We start from the raw sequence: 15,350 nt of genomic DNA on the forward strand, positions 1-15,350 counted from the left end.
TTCTTGTTGGATTGACCCATTAATCATTATGTAATGTTCTTCTTTGTCTCTTGTGACTTTCTTTGTTTTGAAGTCTATTTTGTCTGATACAAGTACTGCAACTCCTGATTTTTTCTATTAGTTGCATGAAATATGTTTTTCCATTCCTTCACTTAGTCTGTGTATGTCTTTGGGTTTGACGTGAGTCACTTAGTCTGTGTATGTCTTTGGGTTTGACGTGAGTCTCTTGTAGGCAGGATATAGATGGGCCTTGTTTTTTAATCCATTCAGTGACTCTATGTCTTTTGATTGGTGTATGCAGTCCATTTACATTTAGGGTGATTATCGATAGGTAAGTACTTATTGCCGTTGCAGACTTTAGATTTCTGGTTACCAAAGGTTCAAGGTTAAGTTCCTTACTATCTAAGAGTCTAACTGGCTATTACAAACTTGGTATTAATATGCTATTACAAACACAATGTAAGAGTTCTTTTCTTTTTCTCCCTCTTCCATTATTTATATATTAGGTATCATATTCTATACTCTTTGTCTACCCCTTGTTTGACTTTGGGGATAGTTAATTTAATTTTGCATTTGCTTAGTAGCTGTTCTACTTTCTTTACTGTGGTTTTATTACCTCTGGTGACAGCTATTCAACCTTAGGAGCACTTCCATCTATAGTAGTCCCTCCAAAATAGACTGTAGAGATGGTTTGTGGGAGGTAAATTCTCTCAGCCTTTGCTTATTGGAAATTGTTTAATTCCTCCTTCAAATTTAAATGATAACCTTGTGGGATAAAGTAATCTTGGTTCCAGGCCCTTCTGCTTCATTACATTAAATACATCATGCCACTCCCTTCTGGCCTCTAAGGTTTCTGCTGAGAAGTCTGATGTTAGCCTGATGGGCTTTCCTTTGCATGTGATCTTATTTCTCTCTCTGGCTGTTTTTAACTGTCATTATCTTTGATCTTTGCCATTTTAATTATTGTATGTTTTGGTTTTGTCTTCCTTGGGTCCCGTGTGTTGGGAGTTCTGTGTATCTCCATGGTCTGAGAGACTATGTCCTTCCCCAGACTGGGGAAGTTTTCATCAATTACCTCCTCAAAGACACTTTCTATCCCTTTCTCTCTCTTCTTCTCCTGGTACCCCTATAATGTGAATATTGTTCTGTTTGGATTGGTCCCATAGTTCTCTCAATATTCTTTCATTCTTAGGAGATCTTTTTCTCTCTCTGTGCCTCAGCTTCTTTGTATTCCTCTTCTCTAGTTTCTATTTCATTTATTGTCTCCTCCACCGTATCCATTTTGCTTTTAATACCCTCCATTGTGCTATTCAATGATTGGATCTCTGACCGGAATTCATTCCTGAGTTCCTCAATATCTTTCTGTACCTCCATTAGCATGTTAATGATTTTTATTTTGAACTCCCTTACAGGAAGAGTCATGAGGTCCATGTCATCTTTCTCAGGGGTTATATTAATTTTACTCTGAACCAGGTTTCTTTGGTGTTTCATACTTGCGCATGGTGACCTCTAGTGTCCAGAAGCTCTACTCCCTGGAGTTGCTCAGCCCCTGAAACAATGTCGAGGGGCGCAAGGGAGTGATATTGGTGCCTGGGGGGAGGAAAGAGCTCTTTCCTGTTTCCCGGCTGCTATGTCTGTCTCCGCTGCCTGAACCAGTGGGCCGAGCACACAGGTATAAGCTTTTGTTCCAAAGCAGCTGGATATGGATCCGTGCTTCCCACAAGCAGCTGGAATCTTAGTCTCTCCAGGAATTTTGCCTTTCTTAGCTTTCCAACCCCCTACTCACGAGAATATCATGAAAGCACCATGAAATGTAGGCTTGTGCTCCCAGAGCAGATCTCCGGAGTTAGGTATTCAGCAGTCCCAGGCCTCCACTCTCTCCCTGCTCCATTTCTCTTCCTCCCGCCGGTGAGCTGGGGTAAGGGAAGGGCTTGGGTCCCTCCAGGTCACAGCTTTGGTACATTACCCTGTTCCGTGAGGTCTGCTCTTTTCTCCAGGTGTATGCAGTCTGGCACAGTCCTCTTTCCTGTTGCTCTCTCAGGATTAGTTGTACTAATTATATTTTTGTATTATATGTGGTTTTAGGAGGAAGCCTCTGTGTCACCTCTCATGCCGCCATATTTAATCCTATTTTGTTTTTTTACTGAAGTACCATTGATATACAATCTTACATTCATTTCAAATATACAGCACAGTTTTTCAGCAGTTACCCATTATTATTAAATCCACACCCGTACTAGTGCAGTTATTATCTGTCAACATAGGAAGACACTACAGAATCACTGGCTATATCCTCCATGCTGAACTATTATCCCCATAACAAACTTATATTATGATTGAGAATTTTTGTGCCCCTTTATCCCTCTCACTCTCTCCACCTACCCATCCCAACCCCTCCCCCATGACAACCACTAGTCACTTCTCAGTAGTGTGTATGAGTCTACTGCTGTTTTGTTCATTCTGTTTTATACATCTACAAATAAGTTAAATTATATGATATTTGTCTTTTTCCACCAGGCTTATTTCACTGACTATAATACCCTCTAGATCCATCCACATAGTCGCAAATGGCAGGATTTTTTTTATGACTGAACAATATTCCATTGTGTATATGTACATCTTCTTTATTCATTCATCTACTGATGGTGTGACACTTAGGTTGCTTCCATATCTTAGTTATTGTAAATAATGTGGTGATAAACATAGGGGTGTATATATCTTTTTGAGTCAGGGATCTTGTTTTCTTCAGGTAAATTCCTAGAAGTAGAATTACTGGGTTGTATGGTTTCTATTTTTAGTTTTTTAGGGACCTCCATACTACTTTCCACAGTGGCCTCACCAATTTCCATTCCCACCAATAGTGTAGGAGGGTTCCCTCTTCTCCATATCCTCACCAACACTTGTTACTTCTTGTCTTTGGATAGTGCCCATTCTAACTGGTGTGAAGTGGAGTCTCATTGCAGTTTTAATTTTCATTTCCCTAGTGATTAGCAACATAGAACATCTTTTCATGTGCCAGTTGGGAATCTGTATTTCTTTGAGAAATATCTGTTTAGGTCATCTGTCCATTTTGTAATAGGGGTATTTATTATCTTGATCTTGAGGCAGATGAGTTCTTTATATATTTTGGATGTTAACCCCTTATCAGATAAATCATTCAGAAATATATTCTCCCATACTGTAGAATGCCTTTTTGCTCTGATGGTGTCCTTTGCTGTATGGAAGATTTTTTAGTTTCATGTGGACCCTCTTGCTCATTTTTGATTGTGCTTCCCTTGCCCAAGGAAAAGTCTCCAGTAAAAAAAATTGCCCATATGTGTGCTCAAGAGATTTTTGCTTTTTTCTTCTAAGAGTTTTATGGTTTCATGACTTACATTCAGGTCTTTGATCCATATTGAGTTTACTTTTGTGTATGAATTTAGACAGTGATCCAGTTTCATTCTCTTACATGTACCTGTCCAGTTTTCTCAACACCAGTTATTGAAAAGGCTGTCTTTTCCCCACAGTATATTCAAGTCTCTTTTATTGTATATTAACTAACCATATTTGTGTGGTTTTATATCTGGGCTCTCTATAGTGTTCCATTTATCTATGGGTCTGTTCTTGTGCCAGTACCAAGTTGTTTTGATTACTGTGGCTTTTTAGTAGAGTTTGAAGTTAGGGAGCACAATCACCTCCCCTTTCCCAGCCGCTTTGGTCTTCTTTCTTAGGATCGCTTTAGCTATTTGGGGGTCTTTTGTGGTTCTATATGAATTTTAGAACTATATGTTCTAGTTCACTGAAAAATGCTGTTGGTATTTTGATAGGGATTGCATTGAATCTGTAGATTGCCTTAGGCAGAATAACCATTCTATTAATTCTTCCTATCCACGAGCACAGAATAGCTTTCCACATATTGCTGTCTTTAATTTCTCTCATGAGTGTCTTACAGTTTTCAGAGTATAGGTGTTTTACTCTTGGTTAGGTTTATTCCTAGGTATTTTATTCTTTCTGATGCAATTGTAAATGGATTTCTCTTTCTGCTAATTCATTTTTAGTAAAGAGGAATGCAACAGATTTCTGCGTATCAATTTTGTAATCTGCAAGTTTGCTGAATCCAGTTATTAGATCTAATACTTTTTTGGCAAAGCCTTTAGGGTTTTTTTTTTGTATATGTCATTTGCAAAGAGTGACAGTTTAACTTCTTCATTACCAATTTGGATGCCTTTTATCTATCTGTGTTGTCTTATCTCCATGACTAGGCCCTCCAGTACTATGTTGAATTAAAGTGGTGGGACTGGACATCTTTTTTGTGTTCCTGATCTTAGAGGAAGAGCTTTCTGCTTTTTACCATCAGGTATGATGTTAGCTGTGGGTTTGTTGTATATGGCCTTTATTATGTTGAGGTACGTATCCTCTATACCCATACTGTTCATAGTTCTTATCTTGAATAGATGTTCAATTTTGTCAAATGCTTTTTCAGCATCTATTGAGATGATCATTGGTTTTTATTCTTTTTTACTAACGTGGTGTATAATACTGATTGATTTACTAATGTTGTACCACCCCTGCATCTCTGGAATAAATCCCACTTGGTCGTGACGGATGATCCTTTTGATGTATTTTTGAATTCAGTTTGCTAATATTTTGTTGAAGATTTTTGCACCCAGGTTCATCAGGGATATTGGTAATCTTTTAAAAAGTGTTCTTGTCTGGTTTTGATATTAAAGTGATGCTGGCCTCACAGAATAAGTTTGGAAACATTCCCTCCTCTTCTACTCTCTGGAATACTTAAAAAGGATGGGTGCTAAGCTCTTATTTTAAATGTTTGGTAGTATTCTGCTGTGAAGCCATTGGGTCCTAGACTGTTGTTTGTTGGGAGTTTTTTTAAATTACCAATTCAATTTAATTGCTGGTAATTGGTTTGTTCAAGTTTTCTGTTTCTTCCCAGGTCACTCTTGGAAGGTTGTATTTTTCTAGGAATTTGTCCATTTTTTAAATATGTCTAATTTATCGTCATATAATTTTTCACAGAATTCTCTAATAATTCTTTGTATTTTTGTGGCCTCTGTTGTGACTATTCCCTCCTCATTTCTGTTTTTATTTATTTCCGTACTCTTTTTTTCTTGGTAAGTCTGGCTAGGGGTTTATCTATTTTATTTTCTCAAAGAACTAGTGCTTGGTTATGTTGATTTTTTTCCTATTGTTTTATTCTTCTGTTATTTACTTCTGCTCTGATCTTTATTATGTCCCTCCTTCTACTAACTTTGGGTTTCATTTGTTCTTTTTCTAGTTTCTTTAACTTGTGAGTTTAGACTGTTAGTATTTGAGGTAGGCCTGTATTGGTATGTATGTTCTTCTTAGAACTGCTTTTGTGGCATCCATCAATTTCGGACTGTTGTTTTTTTGTTTTCATTTGTCTCCATGTATTGCAGGCTTGTTCTCTTTGTGTAATTTCTAGTTTCATATGATTGTGGTCTGAGAAGCTGTATGATACCATTTCGACCATTTTAAATGTATTGAGGCTCTTTTTGTGCCCTAATATGTGATCTGTTCTGGCGAACATTCCATGTACACTTGAGAAAAAGTATATACCCAAGCAGTTGTCAAAAACTTGACCAACAGCGGTTGCCCCCTCATTCTCCCGCCTCTATCTTTTACCATACGGAAAGGGCAGCTGAAGGGAAGGGCTGTGTTGGGAGACCCTCTGCCTGCTATAATCTTTAGTGTATTTATCTATCACCTGAAGTTTCTATTAAAGAAAGACGGGGGAGATGTGGAGAGCCAGAAAAGTAAGAACACCAGATCCAGAAGTGAGAACACCAGATCTGAAAGTGAGATCACCGGAAATGAGAACACCAGATGTGAGAACAGCCTGGAAATGAGATCATTGTGGGCGGTTCATGGAAGTAAGTCTGTGTATATAAGCTGTGTTGTGAAATAAAACTGCATGACTGGTCCACCATCGCTGGTCAGTAGACCTCCAGATCCCAACTTTGATTTCTGTGTCTTTCTTGTATCTATCTCTGTGTTTTTCTGGTCTCCCACCCACTCCTCTCAGGCTCTCAGGTTCAGCAGAGCTGGACTCTGCAAAAGGACATAGCTAATATGTTTCTTTTCACTTAAAAACAGTACAAAAGGTCGTATGTAGTCAAAGATATGATCATGGTGGTGTTCATATGAGAGCCACAAGTCCTACCAAACACTGTTCTAGGAGTTTTACAAGCACGTGCAGTTCTCACTTTGACAGTGTTAATGAGAACACAAGCATCATTGAACTGTGTCCTCCATTCGGTCACCATGAAATTGTGCAAAGTGAGGGTTGCCTGTATTAACTCATTTAATCCTAACAACAATCCTGAGAAAGTAGATTATTAGTTCATTTTATGCGTGAAGAAACTGAGACACACAACATGTTTACCTAGGTCATAAGTGTCAGAGCTTAGATTCAAACCCAGAAGGGCTGATATCAGAATGTACTCTTAGAATCTCTACAACAGACAGCCTCTCAAATTAGGCAGCATTTTTGTGTTACTTTAACTTTATTTCAAGTTGAAAGATGCATGAGAAACTTTTCTTCTTAAAATATGAAATATTTAGTTATATCAGAAAAAGTAGTGAAAGATATCCCATTCCAACATGAGCCTAATTAGTATGTCCTCAAAAACAGTACCCCAATACATTTTTAATGGTCACATTTTTCTCTCAAGATTATTTTTAGAATTTCACTACAGTCTTCCTAAATGTTTTCCTGTTTTTTAATTGGTCATTTCTGTCAGTGCTGTTTGACATTCACATGTATTTAAGATTTATACCATAACGAAACCAAAAAACACTTCATCTTTGTAAGTATCATTATACTTTATAATAAGAATATTATTTTAAAGGTAAATATTAAAAATACTAAAATGTTACCTGGTAATAATCTAATTTTTAAAATCTGTGTGTCTTCTTTTAAACCCGGTAGAATAACCTTCAGATTAAAATTCTGTTGGAAAAAATTATTTTAATTAAATCCAAGTCCTAAATAAATAGTTAAGTAGTTTATCACCTTAATTCTGATTCCTTGCTTTTCATTTTCATAACATTATAGAAATCTACTCAGCAAATTTATATTGTCTAAATTTGTATTATCTATGTAAGATGCTGGTAAAAAAAACTGATATAAGTTGCTTCTTTATAGAAAATAGCCTCTTCAAATTGAAAAGACATATCCTCTGAATAATGATCAGAATCAGGATAGGCATTATAAAAAATACGGAAAATAGTGATGTGAAAAAAAACACAAAAATCTAGAAACTCTAAATGCAATGCGGAGTTCTAGATTAGATACTAGAATATAAAAATAGTATTAAAGGAAAAACTACAGAATAGGGGAATAAAGTCCATAGTTTTAATAGTACTATATCAATGTTAATTTCTCAATTTGGATAAATATATATGGTCATTTAAATGTTAATAGAGGAAGCTGGATGAGAAGTATATGTGAAACTCTATGATATCTTTCCAATTCTTCTGTAAATATAACATTATTTCAAAATAAAATCTAGAACTCTTTTTATAAGTAAGTTTATCTTAGTAAAGTCAAGTTTGTATGGATTTCAAGTCCTTTTTCCAGGGAAATCTGAATTCAGGACTTGATTTTTAATTTGATTTGATTATATAAGTGCAGGATAGATATATACTTAAATTCACATGCTCTATTTTAAATATTTTGATAGGGTAAAATTTTAAGTATATACTGAAGGTAATGATAAAGGGGGATAAAAAGCAATATATTACTTAAGGTATTAGCCATGATATTCACTTTTAGTAATGTACATCTGTTGGCTATCTATATCTGATTAAAAAATTACCTTATTGGAATTTATGTCTTTACCTTTCCCTAATCTTATCCCTCCTGAAACAATTTCCTTTATCCAAATACCAAACCCAGTACATTTACAGAGGTGAGCTAAAGATTTTCTGTTTTTGTTTTTGCTGTAAGAAAAACAAAAATAGATGGAAAAGGCTGGAAAGGAAAAAAGAAACAACATAGTACTGGATAACTGTGTGGAAAAACTGGCTTTGAATGCCAAAAAGGTGGAATGAAGATGAAGACAGTTGAAAAATATTTAATTCATAAATGTCAGCAGCAGTGAATGTGCTAGCTTTCCTTAGAGATGTAAATGATAAGTTGGGTGACATGATTTTGATTAATTCCTAAGCACTCCACATTACTGCCATTTTGTTTAAAAAAATAGTTATTCAATTTTCAATTTCCAATTTCATTTTTACTATAAGTAAAATTTATGTAGTGCTTACCTTGCCTTGACAAGAGTTCACAGGGCCTTTAGCTGTAACACCTCGAATTATGCAATTTGGTCCTTTGGTTAGCTCTTCATAATGCAAAGATAAACCACTGGAAAAAATAAATGATTTTTAACTTTCCCTGCATTACCTCCTAAGAAGCTGCAAAATGTGTATTTTCTCAAATATCATTCTCATGTTCTTACTCATTCACTTTTCTAATAAAGTATTTTTAAAAACAGGAATAATTCAACAGAAGCAAATTCCATGAGTTTCTTTTACAAAGCAAAATGATTCAACAAGTAATTGGTTGGTGATACCAGTGGGCCAAACACTGCAAATGATAAATATACTATAAAATGCAAAACGTCACATACTGAATTAGTTAATATACAAGGCAGGAAATAATCAAATGTTAGACCATATATATAGGCCTAAGAGAAGGAAATATCCAAAGGCCCAGTTTGAGGATGTCTTCAGACTTTGCCACGCATTTTTTTCAAATCTTTCACTCAGTAGAATTTGAGAGAATTTCTGGTATCTATTAAACTGAATGGCAATTTCAGATAAACTCAAATGATCAAGTGATACCATAACTTTGTTAGAACATAAATATGCTGAAATTTCCTAATCTCCTGCCATGAGCAATTTGATTCCTAAGTCACCTTAGACCACTTGTAGATCCTAAACATTTTACTCTGTCATAGGGTAAGTTACGGAAAAAAGGGAGAAGACATACCATGTTCAGAATTAAAAGCCTAAGTTTTCAGATGAATGCAATTCAAATATTTACAGGCATTACCTGAATAAATTGCAAAAATTAAATGACTTGCCTTGTTTGAAAAAAAGCTATACAGTAACATATAAAATAAAACAGACTCCCTGGAAAGATGGGCACTAAATATGCACATCTACTTTTACTATCTCTTAATACCTCACTCATCTGAGAACAAAGGGATTTCTTTCATTTACCATTAAAGGCAAAAATAAGAAAAGGGGGCTAAGAAGAAGAGATAAAGACATCAAGACTTATCTGCTAGAAAACAGGACAGGCAGCAAATGTCTTAGTAGTCCCAAGAAAACAGAACCCTATAATAGCAATGAAAAAAGCTGGACATCAATTTATACCACAGAATTCCTAGGGACCATTCAGGAATTGGTAGTACTATGTGCCTCTTGAAGTGGGGGGCAGAAAAGAAAAAGGTGTCCAGATTTCCCCTCTGCCTCTGTCAGATGACTGGGAGATTATTCTCTGAAAATATTAAAGCACAGAATCTCTTAAGTAGTACACAGATTATTTGAAGGATAGGGTAAAATACTGAAAGAATAAAAGGGGTACTGTAATCCTGAATGAATGCACATGGATGCTGAGACCTTCCCATCCCCATTTTACCCCAAGTCCCCTCCTGTCTTGTTTCTGGACTGATAACTTGGACAGCCAAACTATTCCCTCCAGGCCAGAGACAAGATTTTTGAGAAAACCTCCCAGCCCAAAAAGAAGTATCTAAAGATATGATTACAGGATTTCCTCCCAGCAAAGCATTACAGACAGATTTTCTATAGTAGAATTCACAAGTTAACAGCCTCGTCCACATTCTCAGTTTCCCATCCACATTTGAGCCACTCAGTTAAAAGCAGAGGACCAATAATTACCAGATACCCAAACAAAAGAGATATATATAAAAAAAAAAAACAACAAAAAGAAACTGTGTGGGTAAAGGTGTTTAATTTTAAAACTACCATTTATTTATCAGTTAAAGTATTACATTCTTAAATGAGAACAAGATCTACAAAGGAAAATTTAGAGAACCAAAAAGAATTCTTTGACATTAAAAATACAGTAGAAAGGAAAACTTTATAGAAGGATTGTAAAGATAAAATTGAGAAAAATGTCAGAAAGTAAAGCAGAAACACAAAAATAAAATTAAGAACAAAGGAAAATCAGAGAAGTCTGGAAATTTCAATAACATACAAATAAGGATCCCAGAAAGAAGAAACAGTGAGTATGGACGGTGGAGAAAAAAGTACTTCAAATAATGAAGACACTGACATTAAGATGTAGTACTAGTCCTGCCTTGCTGAGAATTAAAAGTAGATCCTATAAGCTTCCAGAGAGAATACATAGAAGTACAAAGAGGAAAATCAAAATGAACTTCCAGTAATACTGGGAAGTTACAAGGCAAAGATGAAGCTACATTTTCATTATTTTATGGAAAACAGTACCCAACTTTCAATTCAGTGATTTCAGTAGAACAGACATTTCCAGAGCTATAATTTTTTCCCACATGTACTCTTTCTTAGAAAACTAGGAAACTAGTCTCAGTAAAAGGAAGAGGGACATGGGATTCCTTTAAAAAACTGGAGAACATGAAAAGTTACATATTCAATAAAATAAGCCACTTAATAAGTCTTGCAATTCAGGAATATTTTCTTGGGGACCTGAGAGCCATCTCGGAAGTATAGTCCTCAAAGAAAGTAGGCCCTACCTCCCAGTTTCCTGGGCCTAACTTCTGGTCAGCTGACTCCGAATTGCAGACCCTATAGTCAACAATAAAGAAATTCAACAATTCGATCTTGAAAACATGAATGTATGGGTTGTAGCCACTTATCGATATAAGGGAGAAAGATTTCCTGCAGCCTTTACAATCTCTTTGTCAGATTGCCTGTGATGAGTATCACATTCTGGTTTAATGTTTAATTGAGAATAAAATTGTTTTCTTTCTCTTTGACCTCTGTGCATAAGTTTTCTAGGTTGAAAAAATTTAATTACATTTCCTCAACACAGAAGACAAAGAGAATCTCCGAGATGAAGGTGAAGGAAGATCCCAGAATGATGGCAACAATAAGCATAAAAACAATCCATGCCGACTAGAACACATTGCAAGCTCCAAGGGAGATGTCTCCAGGAACATGAAACTGACAATCTGATAAAGAGATTGTAAGGCTGAAGGAAATCTTTCTCCCTTATATCGATAATTGGCTACAACCCATACATTCATGTTTTCAAGATTACCTGTGCACCTAAACATCTTGAGAAGACACCAGACACCTGGCAGAGTTTAGAGTTTAATATGTAATCAATTTTGAAAGGAAAAAGTATAGTAACAAAGTTGTACAGGAAATAATGACTAGCATTTACATGACTGTAATAAAATAAAATACTAATCAAGCCAGAATATAACTTTAATGAAGAATGTGGAAATAAGAAGATTTTTTTAACCCAAGTGGCACTAAGAAAATATGTCCTTACCTCCTATAGCCATAAATTAAGAGAGAATGCCTAAAACTAAATGCCTAAAATTAAGAAGCAGCAATATAAAATTTACTTAGATATATGGCAGTAGTTACCAGAAGATTCAAGTAGAAAAAACTTAATGTGGTCTCTGAAAAGTGACTATAGGTATGGTGAAGAGGGCACAGGGAGGAGGAACTGCTCTTTTTGTAAATCTTTCCAAATGATTTGACTCTTATGGCTTTATGTGTAAATAAATTTTTAAAATTTAGACAACACTGGAAAACAAAAACAATAAAGAAACCCACTCAGACAATGGTCTTACTTTACGGAAGATAAGCTTACATGGCTATGCCACCAAATTTGTTTTAAAAGCGTAAAACCTGAAATATAAATATATACATGCGACAGAAATTTTGTATGTAAGAATATCCTATCAAGGAAAAGATGGAAGACATGATAGACAATAAGTGTTGACTGAAGCACTAATATTTTCCATTTCTGACTAGATGAGATACTTAGTGTTTTATTCTTAAACATGTTTAAGTATTCACTGATTCCATTACTGTTTACTATTCATGTGAATGCATTATGTCAAAACACAAGAATAAGAATGACTTTTTGCAACTTAAGAGAACATAAAACTGAAAAACTTTTGAATATTTTTTATAACTATGTATTGCTTTGCAGGATCTTAACTATGGCAGAAATCTCAATGCTAAACTACTTACCGCACTAGTCTGTAACCTCCTAAAGTACTATGCTATTATATATCTCTAGTAAGTAAATGTCTGGAATATAGTATATACTCAAATGATTAAAAAAAAACTACAACACAAGGGAAAAAATACTTAGAGACAACAGAAGAAAGCATACATAAAAAGTGGACCCAAAAAGATAAATTTGCCAAAATGGAAAAAAGAAACACTTAGCATTCATGCTCTTCAGTGTGAACAAGAATTTGTCCCTAGGCGCCGCGGAAAGACATAATGGAAAATAATGAACATCCTATTCTATCACTGGAAACATGGCTAAGTTTCAAAGAGCTATTTTATAATATAAGCCAATCACATCACTCTAAAAGGCTGTTAAGTAAAGGCAATTTCTAAAGAAAGACTCAAATTTCTATGGAAACCATAATCTTCATTGCTGTGGTTTTAAAAACAAACCAAAACCTACTAGTAGGGGAGAGGATTAAAGAAGGCAGCATGAGAGGAGAGAGAGAGAGGCTTTCTCCTAAAACTCGATACAATTAGAAAATATAGTTGGCACAACTAATCCTGAGAGAGCAACAGGAAAGAGGACGGCACCAGACTGCATACACCTGGAGAAAAGATCAGACCTCACTGAACGGGGTAACGTACCAGAGCTGTGGTTCCGCGGGACACGAGCCCCTCCCCCATCCCAGCTCACCGGTGGGAGGAAGAGAAACTGAGCAGGGAGGGAGTGGAAGGCTTGGAACCGCTGAATACCTAGCTCCAGAGATCTGAGCTGGGAGCACAAACCTACATTTTATGGTGCTTTCACCATACTCTTCTGATTACAGGGTTGGAAAGCTGGGACAGGTGGAGTACCTGGGGAGACTGGGATTCTGGCTGCTTGTGGAAAGCAGGGATTCATATCCGGCTGCTCTGGAACAAAAACTTGTATCTGTGTGCTCGGCCCACTAGTTAAAGCAGTAGAGACAGGCACAGGAGCCAGGAAGCGGGGAACAGCTCTTTCCTCCCCCCAGGCACCACCAATACCACTCCCCTGCGACCCGTGACATTGCTTCAGGGGCTGAGCAGCTCCAGAATAGAGATTCTGGACACAAGAGGGCGCCATATACAAATATGAACTGCCAAAGAGACCTGGTCCAGAGTAAAATTATTAATACAACTCCCGAGAAAGATTGAAATGAGATGGACCTCCTGACTCTTCCTGAAAGGGAGTTCAAAATAAAAATCATCAACATGCTAATGGTGGTACGGAAAGACATCCAAGTACTCAGGAATGACTTCAGGTCGGAGATCCAATCATTGAAGAGCACGATGGAGGGTATTAAAGGCAGGTGGGATACGGTGGAGGAGACGATAAATGAAATAGAAATTAGAGAAAAGGAATACAAAGAAGCTGAAGTACAGAGAGGAAAAAGGATCTCTAAGAATGAAAGAATATTGAGAGAACTGTGTGACCAATCCAAACAGAACAATATTCACATTATAGGAATACCAGAAGAAGTGAGAGAGAAAGGGATAGAAAGTGTCTCTGAGGAGGTAGTTGCTGATAACTTCCCCAATCTGGGGAAGTAGATAGTCTCTCAGGCCATGGAGATCCACAGATCTCCCAACACAAGGGACCCAAGGAAGACAACACCAAGACACATAGTAATAAAAATGGAAAAGATCAAGGAAAAGGACAGACTGTTAAAAGCAGCCAGGGACAGAAATAAGATCACATACAAAGGAAAGCCCATTGGGCTAACATCAGACTTCTCAGCAGAAACCTTACAGGACAGAAAGGAGTGGCATGATGTATTTAATGCCATGAAGCAGAAGGGCCAGGAACCAAGATTACTCGAAATTGGAAAAAGAAGAACAAATGAAGCCTAAAGTCAGCAGAAAGAGGGACATAATAAAGATCAGAGAAGAAATAAATAAAATTGAGAAGAATAAAACAATAGAAAAAATCAATGAAATCAAGAGCGGGTTCTTTGAGAAAATAAAATAGATAAACCTCTAGCCAAACTTATTAAGAGAAAAAGAGAATCAACACACACCAACAGAATCAGAAACAAGAAAGGAAACATCACGACAGACCCCACAGAAATACAAACAATTATTAGAGACTATTATTAAAACCTATATGCTAACAATCTGGAAAACCTAGAAGAAATGGACAACTTCCTAGAAAAATACAACCTTCCAAGACTGACCAAGGAAGAAACACAAAATCTAAACTAACCAACTACCACCAATGAAATTGAAGCGGTAATCAAAAAACTACCCAAGAACAAAACCCCCGGGCCAGATGGATTTACCTCGGAATTGGATCAGACATATAGAGAAGATATAATACCCATTCTCCTTAAAGTTTTCCAAAAAATAGAAGAGGAGGTAATATTCCCAAACTCGTTCTATGAACCCAACATCATCACCCTATTACCAAAACCAGGCAAAGACCCCACCAAAAAAGAAAATTACAGACCAATATCCCTGATGAAGGTAGATGCAAAAATACTCAACAAAATATTAGCAAACCGAATCAAAAAATACATCAAGAGGATCATACACCATGACCAAGTGGGATTCATCCCGGGGATGCAAGGATGGTACAACAATTCGAAAATCCATCAACATCATCCATCACACATCAACAAAAAGAAGGATAAAAATCACATGATCATCTCCATAGATGCTGAAAAAGCATTCAACAAAATTCAACCTCCATTCACAATAAAACCTTTCAACAAAATGGGTATAGAGGGCAAGTACCTCAACATAATAAAAGCCATATATGATAAACCCACAGCCAACATAATACTGAACAGTGAGAAGCTGAAAGCTTTTCTTCTGAGATCGGGAACAAGACAGGGATGCCCACTCTCCCCACTGTTATTCAACATAGTACTGGAGGTCTTTGCCATGGCAATTAGACAAAGCAAAGAAATACAAGGAATCCAAATTGGCAAAGAAGAAGTTAAGCTGTCACTATTTGCAGATGACATGATATTGTACATAAAAAACCCTGAAGACTCCACTCCAAAACTACTAGAACTAATATCGGAATTCAGCAAAGTTGCAGGATACAAAATTAACAGACCAAAATCTGTGGCTTTCCCATACACCAACAATGAACTAATAGAAAGAAA

At 36.3% G+C, this 15,350-nt stretch overlaps 1 protein-coding gene across 3 annotated transcripts in view; it reads right to left on the reverse strand.

Annotated features, from left to right (window-relative positions):
* Positions 1 to 15,350, reverse strand: part of SMCHD1 (structural maintenance of chromosomes flexible hinge domain containing 1) — a 189,845-nt gene that overhangs the window by 90,918 nt on the left and 83,577 nt on the right. For all 3 annotated transcript variants that reach the window (XM_073212867.1, XM_037018172.2, XM_037018179.2), the window contains exons 21-22: positions 8,284 to 8,380; positions 6,895 to 6,967 (exon numbers count right to left, since the gene is read on the reverse strand). In XM_073212867.1, the coding sequence (XP_073068968.1) occupies positions 6,895 to 6,967; positions 8,284 to 8,380 (170 nt within the window). The remainder of the gene's footprint in view (positions 1 to 6,894; positions 6,968 to 8,283; positions 8,381 to 15,350) is intronic.

The sequence above is a fragment of the Manis javanica genome, chromosome 9 (genome assembly GCF_040802235.1).
Source record: "Manis javanica isolate MJ-LG chromosome 9, MJ_LKY, whole genome shotgun sequence".
NCBI lineage: Eukaryota > Metazoa > Chordata > Mammalia > Pholidota > Manidae > Manis > Manis javanica.